At 39.4% G+C, this 13,468-nt stretch overlaps 1 protein-coding gene and 1 pseudogene across 1 annotated transcript; one reads left to right on the plus strand and one right to left on the minus strand.

Moving 5' to 3' along the window:
* Positions 1–2,635: 2,635 nt before the first annotated feature.
* Positions 2,636–6,432, minus strand: LOC149103325 (uncharacterized; annotated as a pseudogene).
* A 3,726-nt stretch (positions 6,433–10,158) lies between these two features.
* Positions 10,159–13,284, plus strand: LOC149103326 (uncharacterized). The gene has a single exon (XM_089273916.1). It carries the CDS (start codon positions 11,229–11,231, stop codon positions 12,633–12,635), a length of 1,407 nt encoding a protein of 468 aa, XP_089130042.1. The 5' UTR covers positions 10,159–11,228; the 3' UTR covers positions 12,636–13,284.
* The last annotated feature ends 184 nt before the right edge of the window (positions 13,285–13,468 follow it).

Here is a 13,468-nt window from a genome sequence, read left to right on the forward strand (position 1 = left end):
CTGGGGAGAAGAGCAGACTAAGGCATTCGGAACCTTAAAGGAATCACTGTCTCGCGAACCAGTCTTGGCGTGTTTCCATTTAGATGCTCCTACTTTTGTGGTCACTGATGCCAGTCCAGTTGGCTTAGGTGCCATTTTACTATAAGACCAGGGCACCGGTCAGGCCAAACCTATAGCATATATTAGTCGAACGCCTTCGCCAAACGAACGAAGGTACTTTCAAATTGAACGCGAAGCGCTAGGTTGCGTTTGGGTCGTGGAACGCTCGCACGATTACTTGTTTGGTGTAAAGTTCACTTTATTGACTGATAACAAGCCGCTCTCGAGCATGTTCGACCCACATTCGAACAAGGTTTTACCGTCGAGGATTCAACGCCTGACATGGAGATTGCATCAACATTATGATTTTCGAACTGCGCATATTTCGGGAAATGCTAACACAGCAGACTCCCTGCCGCGTTTACCTGCTAAGCACGATGATCGCTTGGACAGTGGTTTTGTTTGCGGAGACTACGTACGGTTTGTTTGCACTTCAAATATGTCAGATCTACAAGCTGTCACTCTTTCAGAAATGAGATCCGAAACAATCAAGGATGCCACGCTGATTGAATTGTTAGCCGTAATTCAAAGTCGAAAGTGGTGTTGCGACCAGTTACTCAAAGCATACAGCGGAATTAAAGAAGAGTTGTGTGTCTTCGAAGGAGTAATTCTCCGAGGAAATCGCCTTGTCCTTCCTCAGTCGTTGCGAACGCGAATTCTAAAATTAGTGCATGAGACGCATCAAGGCATCGTCAAAACAAAAGAATTTCTCTGAGCGCGTTTCTTTTGGCCCGGCTTGGACTAAGCTGTTGAAGAAATGATTAAAGGTTGCAGTGCTTGTGTTTTGAACCAACCACTGAATAAGTACACACCACTTCAACCGACACCTTTACCTCGTGGTCCATGGGTCAAAGGAGCGGTGAATCTCGTTGGACCTATTGATGGTAAGTACATCCTGACGTACATCGACTACTATTCTTCGTACCCAGAAGCATGTGTCCTCAAGGAAATAACTTCTCGCGAGGTTATCAAAGCCCTTACAGATATTTTATCTAGATTTGGATATCCGGAAGAAATCGTTTCTGGCAACAGCAAACAGTTCACGAGCGCAGAATTCGAAGCGTTTCTACAATCGTGTGGAATCAAGCACATTTGCGTGTCATATACTATGCACGCAGCAACGGCAAGCTTGAAAGATTTCACCGATATCTAAAGAAGAACCTCCGGGCAGCAATTGCAGACGGTAAGCCTTGGCAAAAAGAATTGCCTAAAATCCTTGTGCTCTATCGAGCAAGTCCGCATCCGGTAAGTGGAAAATCGCCCGCCATTCTGTTGTTCAACCGTCAACTTCGCATGAAAGTGCCTCACATCGAATCACTTGTGAACACAGCACTCGATCGGGAACGTCGCGAAAACTGCGACTCATATCAAACTCGTTTGAAAGCTTATCACGACGCTAAGCAGCAGGTAGCTCCGGATGACTTCAACATCGGTGACATTGTGTACTGTGCAAACATGAAGCCCAATAAATTGGATTCAAAATTTTCTCCTGCTAAGCACGTTATCAGTTTCAAGGGAGGGACATATTCAGCGTCGTCAACGTCACAACCGGTGCCACTCTAATTCGCAACGCAAAATACTTAAAGCGCGCGCCTGCTTGCGAAGCTATTACAGATAGTAATGACACAGAAGAGAGCGTTGGGGGTAGAAGATCCCAAAGACTCGAACAATTCTGAAGCTTGTGCAAACAGTGAACCTTCGGTTCATGTTGAGGACATAACCACTCAGGATGCTCAGAGCGAGGGGATCATTACTACTAGATCAGGACGTGTAGTTAAGTCCACTAAGAACTGCGATAACTTTGTCCATTACTGATTCATTTGATTGCGCCTATGATTTAACCTAAATGATTCCTTAGTGAATATTTGATAAATGTTTTTTTGAACGTTCCCGGGGAAGGATGTAGTGTATTGATTACCATAGCAACATCGTTATGCTATCACGCCGATCACTCGTCACTGTAATATTCTGAAACTACCGCATGATGTAAAAGTACTGGTTCTCAGTGAAAGTAGAATTGCACCGAATATAGGGAATGATAATAATGAATACAAGCAGATTAGATACGTGACACGAGAGGAAGTATTTCTCTGTCTCAGTAAAGGTAATAAGTCCTAAATGACTACACAACAACATGTTTCGGCTGTTTAACAGTTCATCAGTGCCCATTTTACAGGCAAAGTCTATAATACTTTGTTATTTATCATTATTGGAAACAGAACGCTCCTTTTTAAGGTTAACTGGAAAACTATACATGAGATTTTCGCAAGTGAATATATGAAATTTCATATATATGAACTACGGAGTAAGATACGAAGACATGATGTTCAATCATGTCTTCACATGAAATTCTTATTTAGTGCTTATATACATGTATGTAATTGCGGTACTTTGATTTTTTTTTTAAATTCACTGTAGCTTGGTATAAATGTACAAGTGAGTATATGAAAGTTCATGCATATATTTTTTATTTAAATGTATCAACCTCTGTCAAACTTTCAACAGGTCTAAACAGGGTAGTTAATGGGCTTAAATTCATTATCATTTGGTTGGTACACAAAATGCTGTTTTCGCCAAACGTATGCCTAAGGGCAAGTCTAAAATCCTCATCGAGCAATTTCCAAATTAGAAAACAGTATGTGTACCAGGAAAAGCCCGATCATTATATTCTTAAGCTTTTCGATAATCGTGAACGTTGTTAAACGCTTTGAAAACAAGTCACATGTTTTTACTCCCAGTCTTAAGAATTGGTGCCACTGTTCAGCTCAGCAATATTTAGAAGAGGTCTCCTCTCTTGGGCCGTTGACCTGCAATAAGTACGAAGGAGCTTCTGCCAACATCGAATAATTAGCTTGATGAGAAAAACCACTAACCTAGCCAGCTGGGAAAGAATCGCAAACGTGAACAAGATAGATATCGACACTGGAACAAAACCTAAGGCGCACACCTGAAACCAGTCTAGAACTTCCAAATAAGGTATATCTGGGCCATTGATAGCTGTAACAAACGACATCAAGGTCGCTTTTGCCAAATTGATCACGGCAATCATAGACAAAGCGCCGAGAGACAATGTTTCAGCTTTGTTGGCCAGTGGATCACGATATGGATTCTTCAAAATGTGATGAATGGTTATCAGGACGCATGCGCTCACCATACAAACCATACGTAACATCAGGTTTGTTATGAACGCTTGGCAAGCAAGGAGAACAAATCTTCGACCAATCAGCACACTCTCCCAGTTGAGTGTTCCTTTATCATCACCCTGTGGTTCACGGAAAGGACCATGAAGTATTTCCAAAACATCTTTGTTGACAACTTGTGCATTCGTGGAATCTCCATTTCTTCTATTCAAAATTGCTTTAACAAACCAGTAGATAAGAAATGGCAATGGAATCATGCACGCAGCAAGAAACTCAGTTACAGTAACAGAAACCCTGTAGAGCTTGGACGATCCCCAGTAAAGAACAATGATGAAAGGAACCACAAAAACTATGATATAGGCCAGAAGGAGATACTGCCATCACTGCATGCATGGAATATTTGCATCAATGAATAGCCTCTTTCTCGGTCCAATCGAAACGCCGCGCATTAGTTTCAGGGATGTTTCTGCCAGCCGTTCATAGCCTGGCAACAATACTTCCATGAAAACGGCAAAGTAATGGAGAAGATGCGATTCTTCTTTACGCCTTAATATGTTGATGAAAGAATGGACGACATACACGAGTGCAATGTCGGCCATTGTCAAGAAAACGGTACCTGAAAGAAGCAACTCCTTTGTTACCGCAGTTAGCCCTACAAAGGGACATCCCAATCCTTTATTGATGGTTCGAACTTGGAAGTTAAAAAGGGCAATAACTATGTAGATAAACGGTATCTTTCCAAGGAGGTTTTCTATGGAACTGACCATCAGCAGCTCGGCAGCTTAATAAAAGTAGAATGTAACCTTTATATATATTCTGTCCCTGTGATCATAGTTTTGGCCCAAGTCATCCCGTTGATTATAGGCTTTCCGTTGGTAAAACCAAAGCATCTGATTTCCAAGAAAAACCAGGATCGGAGGTTTTATTATTAGGTACAATGCCAATCCAGTGGTAAGCACAATGATGGAGATCCAAAAATAATCATTCTTGCATTCCGCATTTTTGCGGCATTTAGCTGAAAAGAGAGTTTCACTGTATCCTGGAATGCATGAACCACACAGGGTGCCGCTTCGGTTTCCCTGGGAACTGTTATATCCTTTTGAGCCCAATGATGGTTTTGACAGTAATGTTCTGGACAAAGAATGAATCTTAGTGATGGTGGGTTAGTATTTACCGGAAAGCCCCCAAAATTTGGTTTAACAGCTATATTCCGTCTTAAACAAGTGGCACCGAATGGGCATTGTAAACACTTGACGTACAGTATTGTTGACTACTACACCACGTGATACCCCCCTTTTTGCATGCTGTAAAAACCAGGGCCACACAGATTGCAAGAGTATTTCAACACAGTGATATTTACTCGGCAAAAGCTTTTGTTTTGTTCTGTATATACAAAATGTGTCGCATTATCCAACTCGAGCTTATTTCCGATTTCGCACTGGATGGTCGAATTACCATCCATGTATACGAAGGCTCCATTGAAAATCTCAGTTACGGGATAGGAATAACTTTCAGCAGCAGACGACACCATAGTTGTATTATGAAAACTTATAGGTCCTCCACTTTCGGAAAGGAGGAAGATCGTTTTGTAAGATGTGATATCGTTTATCGTGATTTTCTTCTTCGTTAAAGAGAAGAAACAGTCTTTGAAATCCACCCGGCCAGTTCCATATGCGGAATAAACGTGTCCAGAATGTTCGATGGCAAAGTTATTTCTAAAAGTACATCTTTAGAATGTTGTGTAGCCGTTGGTTACGTGCACAGTACCCGCGATTAACCCCAAGTTTCCCTCAAAAATGTTATCCTCAAATAAAGCATGAGTTCGATAGCTCCACTCAGGATGAGTTTCTTCCCTTGTCGCTCTTTTGACACATTCTTTACTTACGACTTTATCAGGACGTGTGAGGACCGTTATTGCACCCGTTGAGGTCTCGTAATCATCGCCTTTCCACGCAAATCTTTGAAAACATATACCATTTCGAAAAACTGATTTTTATAAAGATAAAGTTTTCTTGCTTTTAAATAACAAGCATAAAACATTGCATGGTCTCGATTCAAATGTGATATTGTTAATTTTAATAACTGCACTGGAACTATTTAGTAGACTCAAAGGCCTAATAATAAAATAGAGCTCGACGTTTTTATATGTCCTTTTGCTGCTCTTGAAAATGGTGTTCTCGGTGCTCAGCTCTGTACGGGCTGGATCCTTTGTATGTGCCAAGATATTAAAGCTGTTATCAAGGAAGCTGCAGTTTGAGTGGTTACATTTCGAAGGTTCAAATTTAGTTTCTGCGGACTTCATTGATTATGATGTCCACGCCAGAAGGGTTTTCTAATTAACACTGCACATCCTTACTTCTTTGCTCCACAATTGGCGAATATAACATTAGTAAGGTTGACGTCTAAAAAACCATCAGGGCTATCGACAAAGAGGGATCCGCCACCGCCAGCTTCGTTTTCCTTAAACGTAGTGTTTAAAACTCTTAACGGAGCACGGATATTGGCCTGAATAAATATGCACGAGCCGGCTGTTTTCGTTGTAGACTGGTTGTGGAAAGAGGAGTCCTGAATATGTACATCTGCTTCGTCATACTGAGTTTTAATGCACTGGACGGACGGATAGTTACGGCACTTCAGGTTAACAAACTTTGCTCGAGCTTTTCTCGCATGTGAGAAGTACAAACTGTACACAGCAAGTTTTGGTTTCTTATCCAATGAGTTTTTCCGGGAAGGTAACTTGTTAAAGCTTAGCTCAAGATCTTTGTATGTCTCATTTGTAATAGCTGTTGAAACGTTGAGGTGTACGAAAGGACCTTCGTTTTTAGCGCACTTGACCTTCTCACAGGAAACGTAAACATCTACTTGTTTTAAAGTTTTGTGATCGCTGGATGCTATCTTCATAACTCTTTCAGAACTCTGTGCGCCATAAAGTCCATTTTGTTTGAAATGTGAACCACTGATATTAATGGAAATCAAGCGGCTTTTGTGCGATATAATCCAGTAAAAGGAGTTTGATACATTGCGAATTATCGTGAAAGGATGAAAATCCTTCAATTACCAGCCGGAAAGTTATGATGTCGTGTATCTGAATGCTCAAAGCTCTAGGACACAAACCTACAACTACGTTACGACACTTACTGACCAACGTTAAAGACAGGGACGAACCTAATAACAGACAGGGAACAGTTTTACAAGATCAAGTGCTCCGACTGCCAGGCTTCCTACATTGGTGAGACTGGCAGAAACCTTAACTCGAGACTGACTTAACACAAACGAGCCACGAGAAATGGTGATGCCAACAATCACATTGCTGCACATCATCAACTGACAAACCACAACATTGACTGGGACTCTCCTCATTGTTTAACCTACAGTACAAACTATTTTCGACGACTGACTCTGGAAAGCTGGTACACTAACCTAGAACAAACGTCTCTTAACAGATGTCAACAACTACTGGCGCCTTACAAACGACTTATCCATGACGGAAACGAAACTGACAAACGGACTTTTAACAGACCGACTTAATTTGACCATAGACGGACCTAAAAACGACTAATTTGACTAACAATAGGCGGATCGAAACCGACCAATGACTGGTGACAAACTTTACACGAGTCTTTCAGCCAATACCATCATGGCTAAACTGACCAATCACGTTTAACCGACCAGACTTATAACATCATCGACTGACAAACACTATTCACTTGAGTCTGAAGATGACTTTCGCTCAGGTTGTCGAAGCGCAGTCACCAACAACAGTTCTTTTCAGAACTAACCTCACCCGGACGATCACAGTACGAACTACATTTATATCTGTCTACTGAACACGAAAATTCTTAACCAGCTGTTTTGAATATGTCAGAACTCTGATATTTCGCCAATTTATAACCAAACTTGCCATACTTACTGTATTACGGTAACCTCTAGTTGGTGCATTTATGTGGCAAACCCTGTCTTTTTTGCTGTTTGCCCCAGTCTCAAAATCGCGGCAGTCATAGAGTTATGTACTTTCACAAGGATTTTCAAAACGATCAGTTCTTTTCCGAGTGTTTCATTTTATCAGGCATAGATATTGATTCCGGTTTGTTGCTCGAACTTGTCTTAGTCTCGCTAACATCTAGCTGACTTCAGAGAACGGGCTTGATGTGTTTACTGAGTTTTCTACTCACTTCTCCACCGCATCGAATGAAAAGTGATTAAAGGCCATAGTGCAAATTTATGATTTAGGTTTCAGTTTTTCGACATGTTTTGGGAGCATTTGGGGTAATGTTATTTCTTGTTAGCGAGAAAGTGAAACTCCACCGATTACTGGGTGTATGCGACTACCGGGATTTATTATAAAGACACAAGTGTTTTACTGGAAAATAAACCGCTTGGAAAATAAATACGCAACCACATCCGGGACTCGAATGGCATATTTTCCATATCCTCACTAGTGAAGATATCGATGATTTCACTGATATCAAGTTTGTCTCTTAAATGGTAATTAAATTCGTTGGTGTATGATCGAAACATCTTCGGGTCTTCCCCGAAAGTCTTCGGGAATCTTCGGTTATCTTTGGAAATTTTCGGACATGTTCGGCAACGTTCGTGTGACTCTCGGACAAGTTTTGGAGAATCTTCGTAAAATCTTCGCAAGTGGTCGGAAATCTTCGGAAAATCGTCAAAATCGCCGTCATTAGTATGTCTATATAATAAAAAGACATTACACGTTAGCTCGAAGATATGAATTTTATGTTCTCGTGGCAAGAACAATATCTCCCGAGTGAGCGCAGCAATCTCGTGAGATATTGTTCTTACCACTGGAACATAAAATTCATATCTCCTCGCCACCCTGTAATATCCTCTTTTTACTGAACCAAATCTCTTGTCTCCGCCAACCGGCAATTTTCGCTTTTAAGGGAAGTTGAATAGAGTGAACTTTATTCGGTTAGTTGGTTTTGCTGAGTAAACTGGGCAAACCTTCGCCTGAAGGAAACATGGAAAAGGAGGGAAGCTCGGGGTTACTGCCAATTCGTTGAAAATTTCGCTTTCAACATTAAAAACATGAAAAACTAAAGAAGTATTTTGAAAGCTCCATCTTGTCTTTGCTTTGATTTTGCGTTGACAGCACGAAAGCGTGTGAAATAACTAAGATTGATTGGGTCTAAGAATACTGTGGGTTAACATATAAACACGTTGCATGTTCAATTGCCACACCCTTGGAAAGCATACGTACTCTCTTGAATTTTACATTATAGAGAGGTTTTTAATTGACTGTCGTAAGACCAAACCAATTACTTACCGATTAGACTACTGAACCAGTCTCTAACGGCAATAAAACCTAAACCAAACACAGAGTACGTAATTGCCTGATCCCAGTATACTTTCGAGAATCAATTGAAAACCACTCTATAGGAGGTTTTGTTATAAATTTGTTTTTAATAGTAATATTACAAGATCAGAGCGGTCTATTTTAATTATTTAAAAAATCAAAAACAAAAACAAAAAATAGCTAGTCGATCACTGGTATATTTTGTGCTGAAATGCTAAGTGTTGACATCCTTCCCCATAACTAAGGAAGTTAGTGTTGTTTCGGTTTTTTATTGTAAACAAAATTATACCTGCATGATCCAGTACATCAGAGACACGGGAATTGAAATATCACGAAAACTTTAAAATTTGAATAAAATGTTCTTGTGCCGACAGAATTGGAACTTGAAGTACCACTCTAGATTAGTGTTTTATAAACCACGCCTTGAGAGGAGCTGATCACGTTAAAAATCGTAAATACGTTTCTTAATAGTATTTGGACATAACCACCAGACAACAAGGTTCTAACGTTGCTGCCTTAAAGAAAGTTTTCAGCCAAAATAATTGTAGGATACGTACACTGTACGCTACTATACAATAAATATTTTAATTACCTGATTTGCTGATTGACAGCATCAAGCTGAGAAGAAGCACAATGCAGGTCCACCAACAAGCCATCGTCAAATGCTCCAAGGAACGCGGAGCAATCAGCTCGAATAATTTCCCGTTTATGTCGTTACATTAAACTTGTCTTCTTCTGTGGTTAGAGTTATGAAACCTTGTGGAGATGAAAGAGCTACCGAAATGTTTCAAGGGGAGGAGCAATCAGATTGAAAAAATAATATTCATGAGCTCGGAAGAAATTTCTTCACCAATCCCTGTTCAATAATTATTGTCATACTCTATTCTATAAAAGGCTGACGGGACATCACTGAATGTTTGGTTTTGGTTTTGGTTTCTTGAGAATTGATCAACTTTAACGCAACCTTCACCTCAAAACTGGATCTAGAGTGTACGCAATTATTAAAGGAAGCTTTGTGCCACTACTCAGGTCAACAAACGAACCTGAACGGAAGAAGATGTATTTTCACCGGGTGCTAGGGTTATACAAATGAGCTTTTACACGAGCGATGGCTATGTAAACACACTGACTGTGGCAGATTTTAAACTGTTCTCGCGTGCAATCCAAGGAGATACCCACCGGTTTGAACTTATAGAACGGTTTATTAAGGTATGAAGTTTACTGTGATGTGCTTTTTAGGCTTCATTTAGACCCAACTTTTGAGATTTTTCCCGTCAAATTTGGCTAAATTTTAGTAGGTGATCTAGGGCCTCGGAGTAGGGTGTCTTCCAGCCTCGCTAGTAAGCTTAGAATTTTTCGAAAAGTTTCCATATTTCGTCAGTCAAAGTAATGAATGTACCTTAAAATTCGTATGAAAACGAAATTCCGTGAGCTGCATTTTTGGCGACGTAGCACGCTTCACAAAATCGGTGAATTTTTGCCTTTCTGATCACGGTCGGCAACCTCAGTTCGGCCAAAATTCAATTTTGGCTCGTAGCAAAGAAGAAATAAGGAATTGGAAAATAATAAATTGCTTTTTTATATATGTGTCAATTAATACATCGTGATTAATACAATACAGGAAGAAAATGCAAAACGAGAAATACAATGCTGTACTATAAATTGCGTCATACAGGGTGATAATTAATAGACCAAACGAAAAGAATACAATACTGTGCATAAATTACATTATAGAGCGTGATAATTGCAGAACTAGGTTAAATTCAACCTAAAAACTAAAAGAGTTAAAATAGATAAAACGGACTCTTGCAATGCGGTAAATATAACGGGAAAAATAGTTTGCAAAGATAAGCAGAAGAAACCTACGTTTACGCTGGACAAGGTTAATAACAAAATCCCAAATCGAGGCCTTTGGAGCATTAAAGGGTTGACAAACAACAAAATCCCTGGAGGGGCCCTTAAACAATAAGCTGTAATAAGATCCCAGGCAGGGCCTTTGAGCATACCTAACACCCAAAAAGCTGACAAAATCCAAGGAAGGGCCTTTGAACTGCCTTATGGCGCGAACGCATATTTACACAAGAGAAAGTTAATTATAACAAATTCTGTTTTTGGAGTGAAATTCTTTTCTTTTATTTAAGCCATGGGGAGCCAAAGAGAACAGTTGAGCACTCCAATAAGCCTCTTTCGTAATTAAAAACCTATCGATCTCGTCTGAGTCATTAGGGGCCTGCACCTGATCAATGCATTGGAATTCAAAATCATCCAAGGAGTGTGGAATTTTATTGAAATGTACTGCTACCTCACAAGTGGTTTTGTTTGTGAGCATAGCAGACTTGTGGTTACGAAACCTAACCCGAAAATCGGTGGTAGTTGATCCTATGTACTGTAAACGACATTTCTTGCAGGAAACTAAATAGATCACGTTTTTAGAATCACAAGAAAGCCTTGAATGAATGGTGTATTTTCTGCCCGTTTTAAAACTTAGAAATGATTTAGATTCAACAAAGAAATTTCGACAGAGATCGCATCTATTTCTTTCACATTTAAAGCAGCCATTGTTTGGCTGAATTGTTTGTCCCTCATCGGCGGTTTTAAAACGAGATGGTGCTAATAATTCTTTCAGGTTTTTTGTTCTACGAAAAGATGGTATGATAGAGCCTTGAGGGAAAATGTTCCCCAACATCGATAACAAACTTGGTCTTACTGCAGTTAGGAAAGCTTTGAATGCTAGGGAAAACAAAATTCCGTCTACATCTTGCATATTAGAAGCCGTAAAAATCTGTTTGAAAAGCAACCATTCTGTTTTTAAGGACAATTTCTTTCTTCAGATTCATGGCACGGCCATGGGTCCAAAAAATGCATGTAGTTATGCCGATCTAGCCATGGGTGAAATTGATCTTAAAGCTAAGTTTTCCGGTCCGATAAAGCCGTCCTTGTGGTGGCGTTATCGTGACGATGTCTTTGATCTTTGGCAGCAAGGCCTTCCTGCCTTACATCAATTTACTGATTACATTAATTCTCTATACCCTACTATTAAATTCGAGTTAGTTTTTTCTGAACGTGAGCTTCACGTACTTGATCTTACTTTACATCTTGTGGATGGGTTTATTAGAACTGATGTTTATTCTAAACCTACAGATAGTCATTTATATCTTCCACCTTCTAGCTGCCATCCCAAGCATGTCTTCAAGGTTATTCCTTTTGGAGTAGCGACTAGATTGAAGAGAAATTGCTCTGAAGAAACTTTCCTTGCCGAGAGAACAGTTGAGTACAAGGGTTATCTTGTTAATCAGGGTTATCCCTCCAAATTAGTTGACGATCAATTCTCCAAAGCCTCCACCATTTCTAGGAATGATTTACTACGGCAACGCGGAAAACAATCGAAGAAATTATTTCCATTTGTTCTCACATTTAATCCTAATTTGCCTAATGTGAGTAGCATAATTAGAAAGTATTTGTTGATTTTGCAATCCAACCCTAAATTGAAAGAACTTTTCCCTCAAGGCTCTATCATACCATCTTTTCGTAGAACAAAAAACCTGAAAGAATTATTAGCACCATCTCGTTTTAAAACCGCCGATGAGGGACAAACAATTCAGCCAAACAATGGCTGCTTTAAATGTGAAAGAAATAGATGCGATCTCTGTCGAAATTTCTTTGTTGAATCTAAATCATTTCTAAGTTTTAAAACGGGCAGAAAATACACCATTCATTCAAGGCTTTCTTGTGATTCTAAAAACGTGATCTATTTAGTTTCCTGCAAGAAATGTCGTTTACAGTACATAGGATCAACTACCACCGATTTTCGGGTTAGGTTTCGTAACCACAAGTCTGCTATGCTCACAAACAAAACCACTTGTGAGGTAGCAGTACATTTCAATAAAATTCCACACTCCTTGGATGATTTTGAATTCCAATGCATTGATCAGGTGCAGGCCCCTAATGACTCAGACGAGATCGATAGGTTTTTAATTACGAAAGAGGCTTATTGGAGTGCTCAACTGTTCTCTTTGGCTCCCCATGGCTTAAATAAAAGAAAAGAATTTCACTCCAAAAACAGAATTTGTTATAATTAACTTTCTCTTGTGTAAATATGCGTTCGCGCCATAAGGCAGTTCAAAGGCCCTTCCTTGGATTTTGTCAGCTTTTTGGGTGTTAGGTATGCTCAAAGGCCCTGCCTGGGATCTTATTACAGCTTATTGTTTAAGGGCCCCTCCAGGGATTTTGTTGTTTGTCAACCCTTTAATGCTCCAAAGGCCTCGATTTGGGATTTTGTTATTAACCTTGTCCAGCGTAAACGTAGGTTTCTTCTGCTTATCTTTGCAAACTATTTTTCCCGTTATATTTACCGCATTGCAAGAGTCCGTTTTATCTATTTTAACTCTTTTAGTTTTTAGGTTGAATTTAACCTAGTTCTGCAATTATCACGCTCTATAATGTAATTTATGCACAGTATTGTATTCTTTTCGTTTGGTCTATTAATTATCACCCTGTATGACGCAATTTATAGTACAGCATTGTATTTCTCGTTTTGCATTTTCTTCCTGTATTGTATTAATCACGATGTATTAATAGCACAATATTGTATTTTTCATTTCGTTACGTAATCTCCCACACTGTAACCGTATTTAAACTTAGTTTTCGTCCTTTTTCTCTTGTAACTGATGAAGGTCTAAGACCGAAACGTTTTTCTATTAAATTTTTAACTTTTTAACTTTTTTTACCGTCAGAAGTTGTCCGTCCTTGCTTTATCAAACGTTTACATATATATATATATATATATATATATATATATATATATATATAGATAATAAACAATGGTAGCAAGACTTCAATTCATCGTTTTATTGCGACAACGCTGTTTCGTATGGTCATCCTTTGACCATACGAAACAGCGTTGTCGCAATAA

This window comes from Orbicella faveolata, unplaced genomic scaffold, assembly GCF_042242905.1.
Source record: "Orbicella faveolata isolate gen_17 unplaced genomic scaffold, um_ofav_v1 contig_35, whole genome shotgun sequence".
NCBI classification, from domain to species: domain Eukaryota; kingdom Metazoa; phylum Cnidaria; class Anthozoa; order Scleractinia; family Merulinidae; genus Orbicella; species Orbicella faveolata.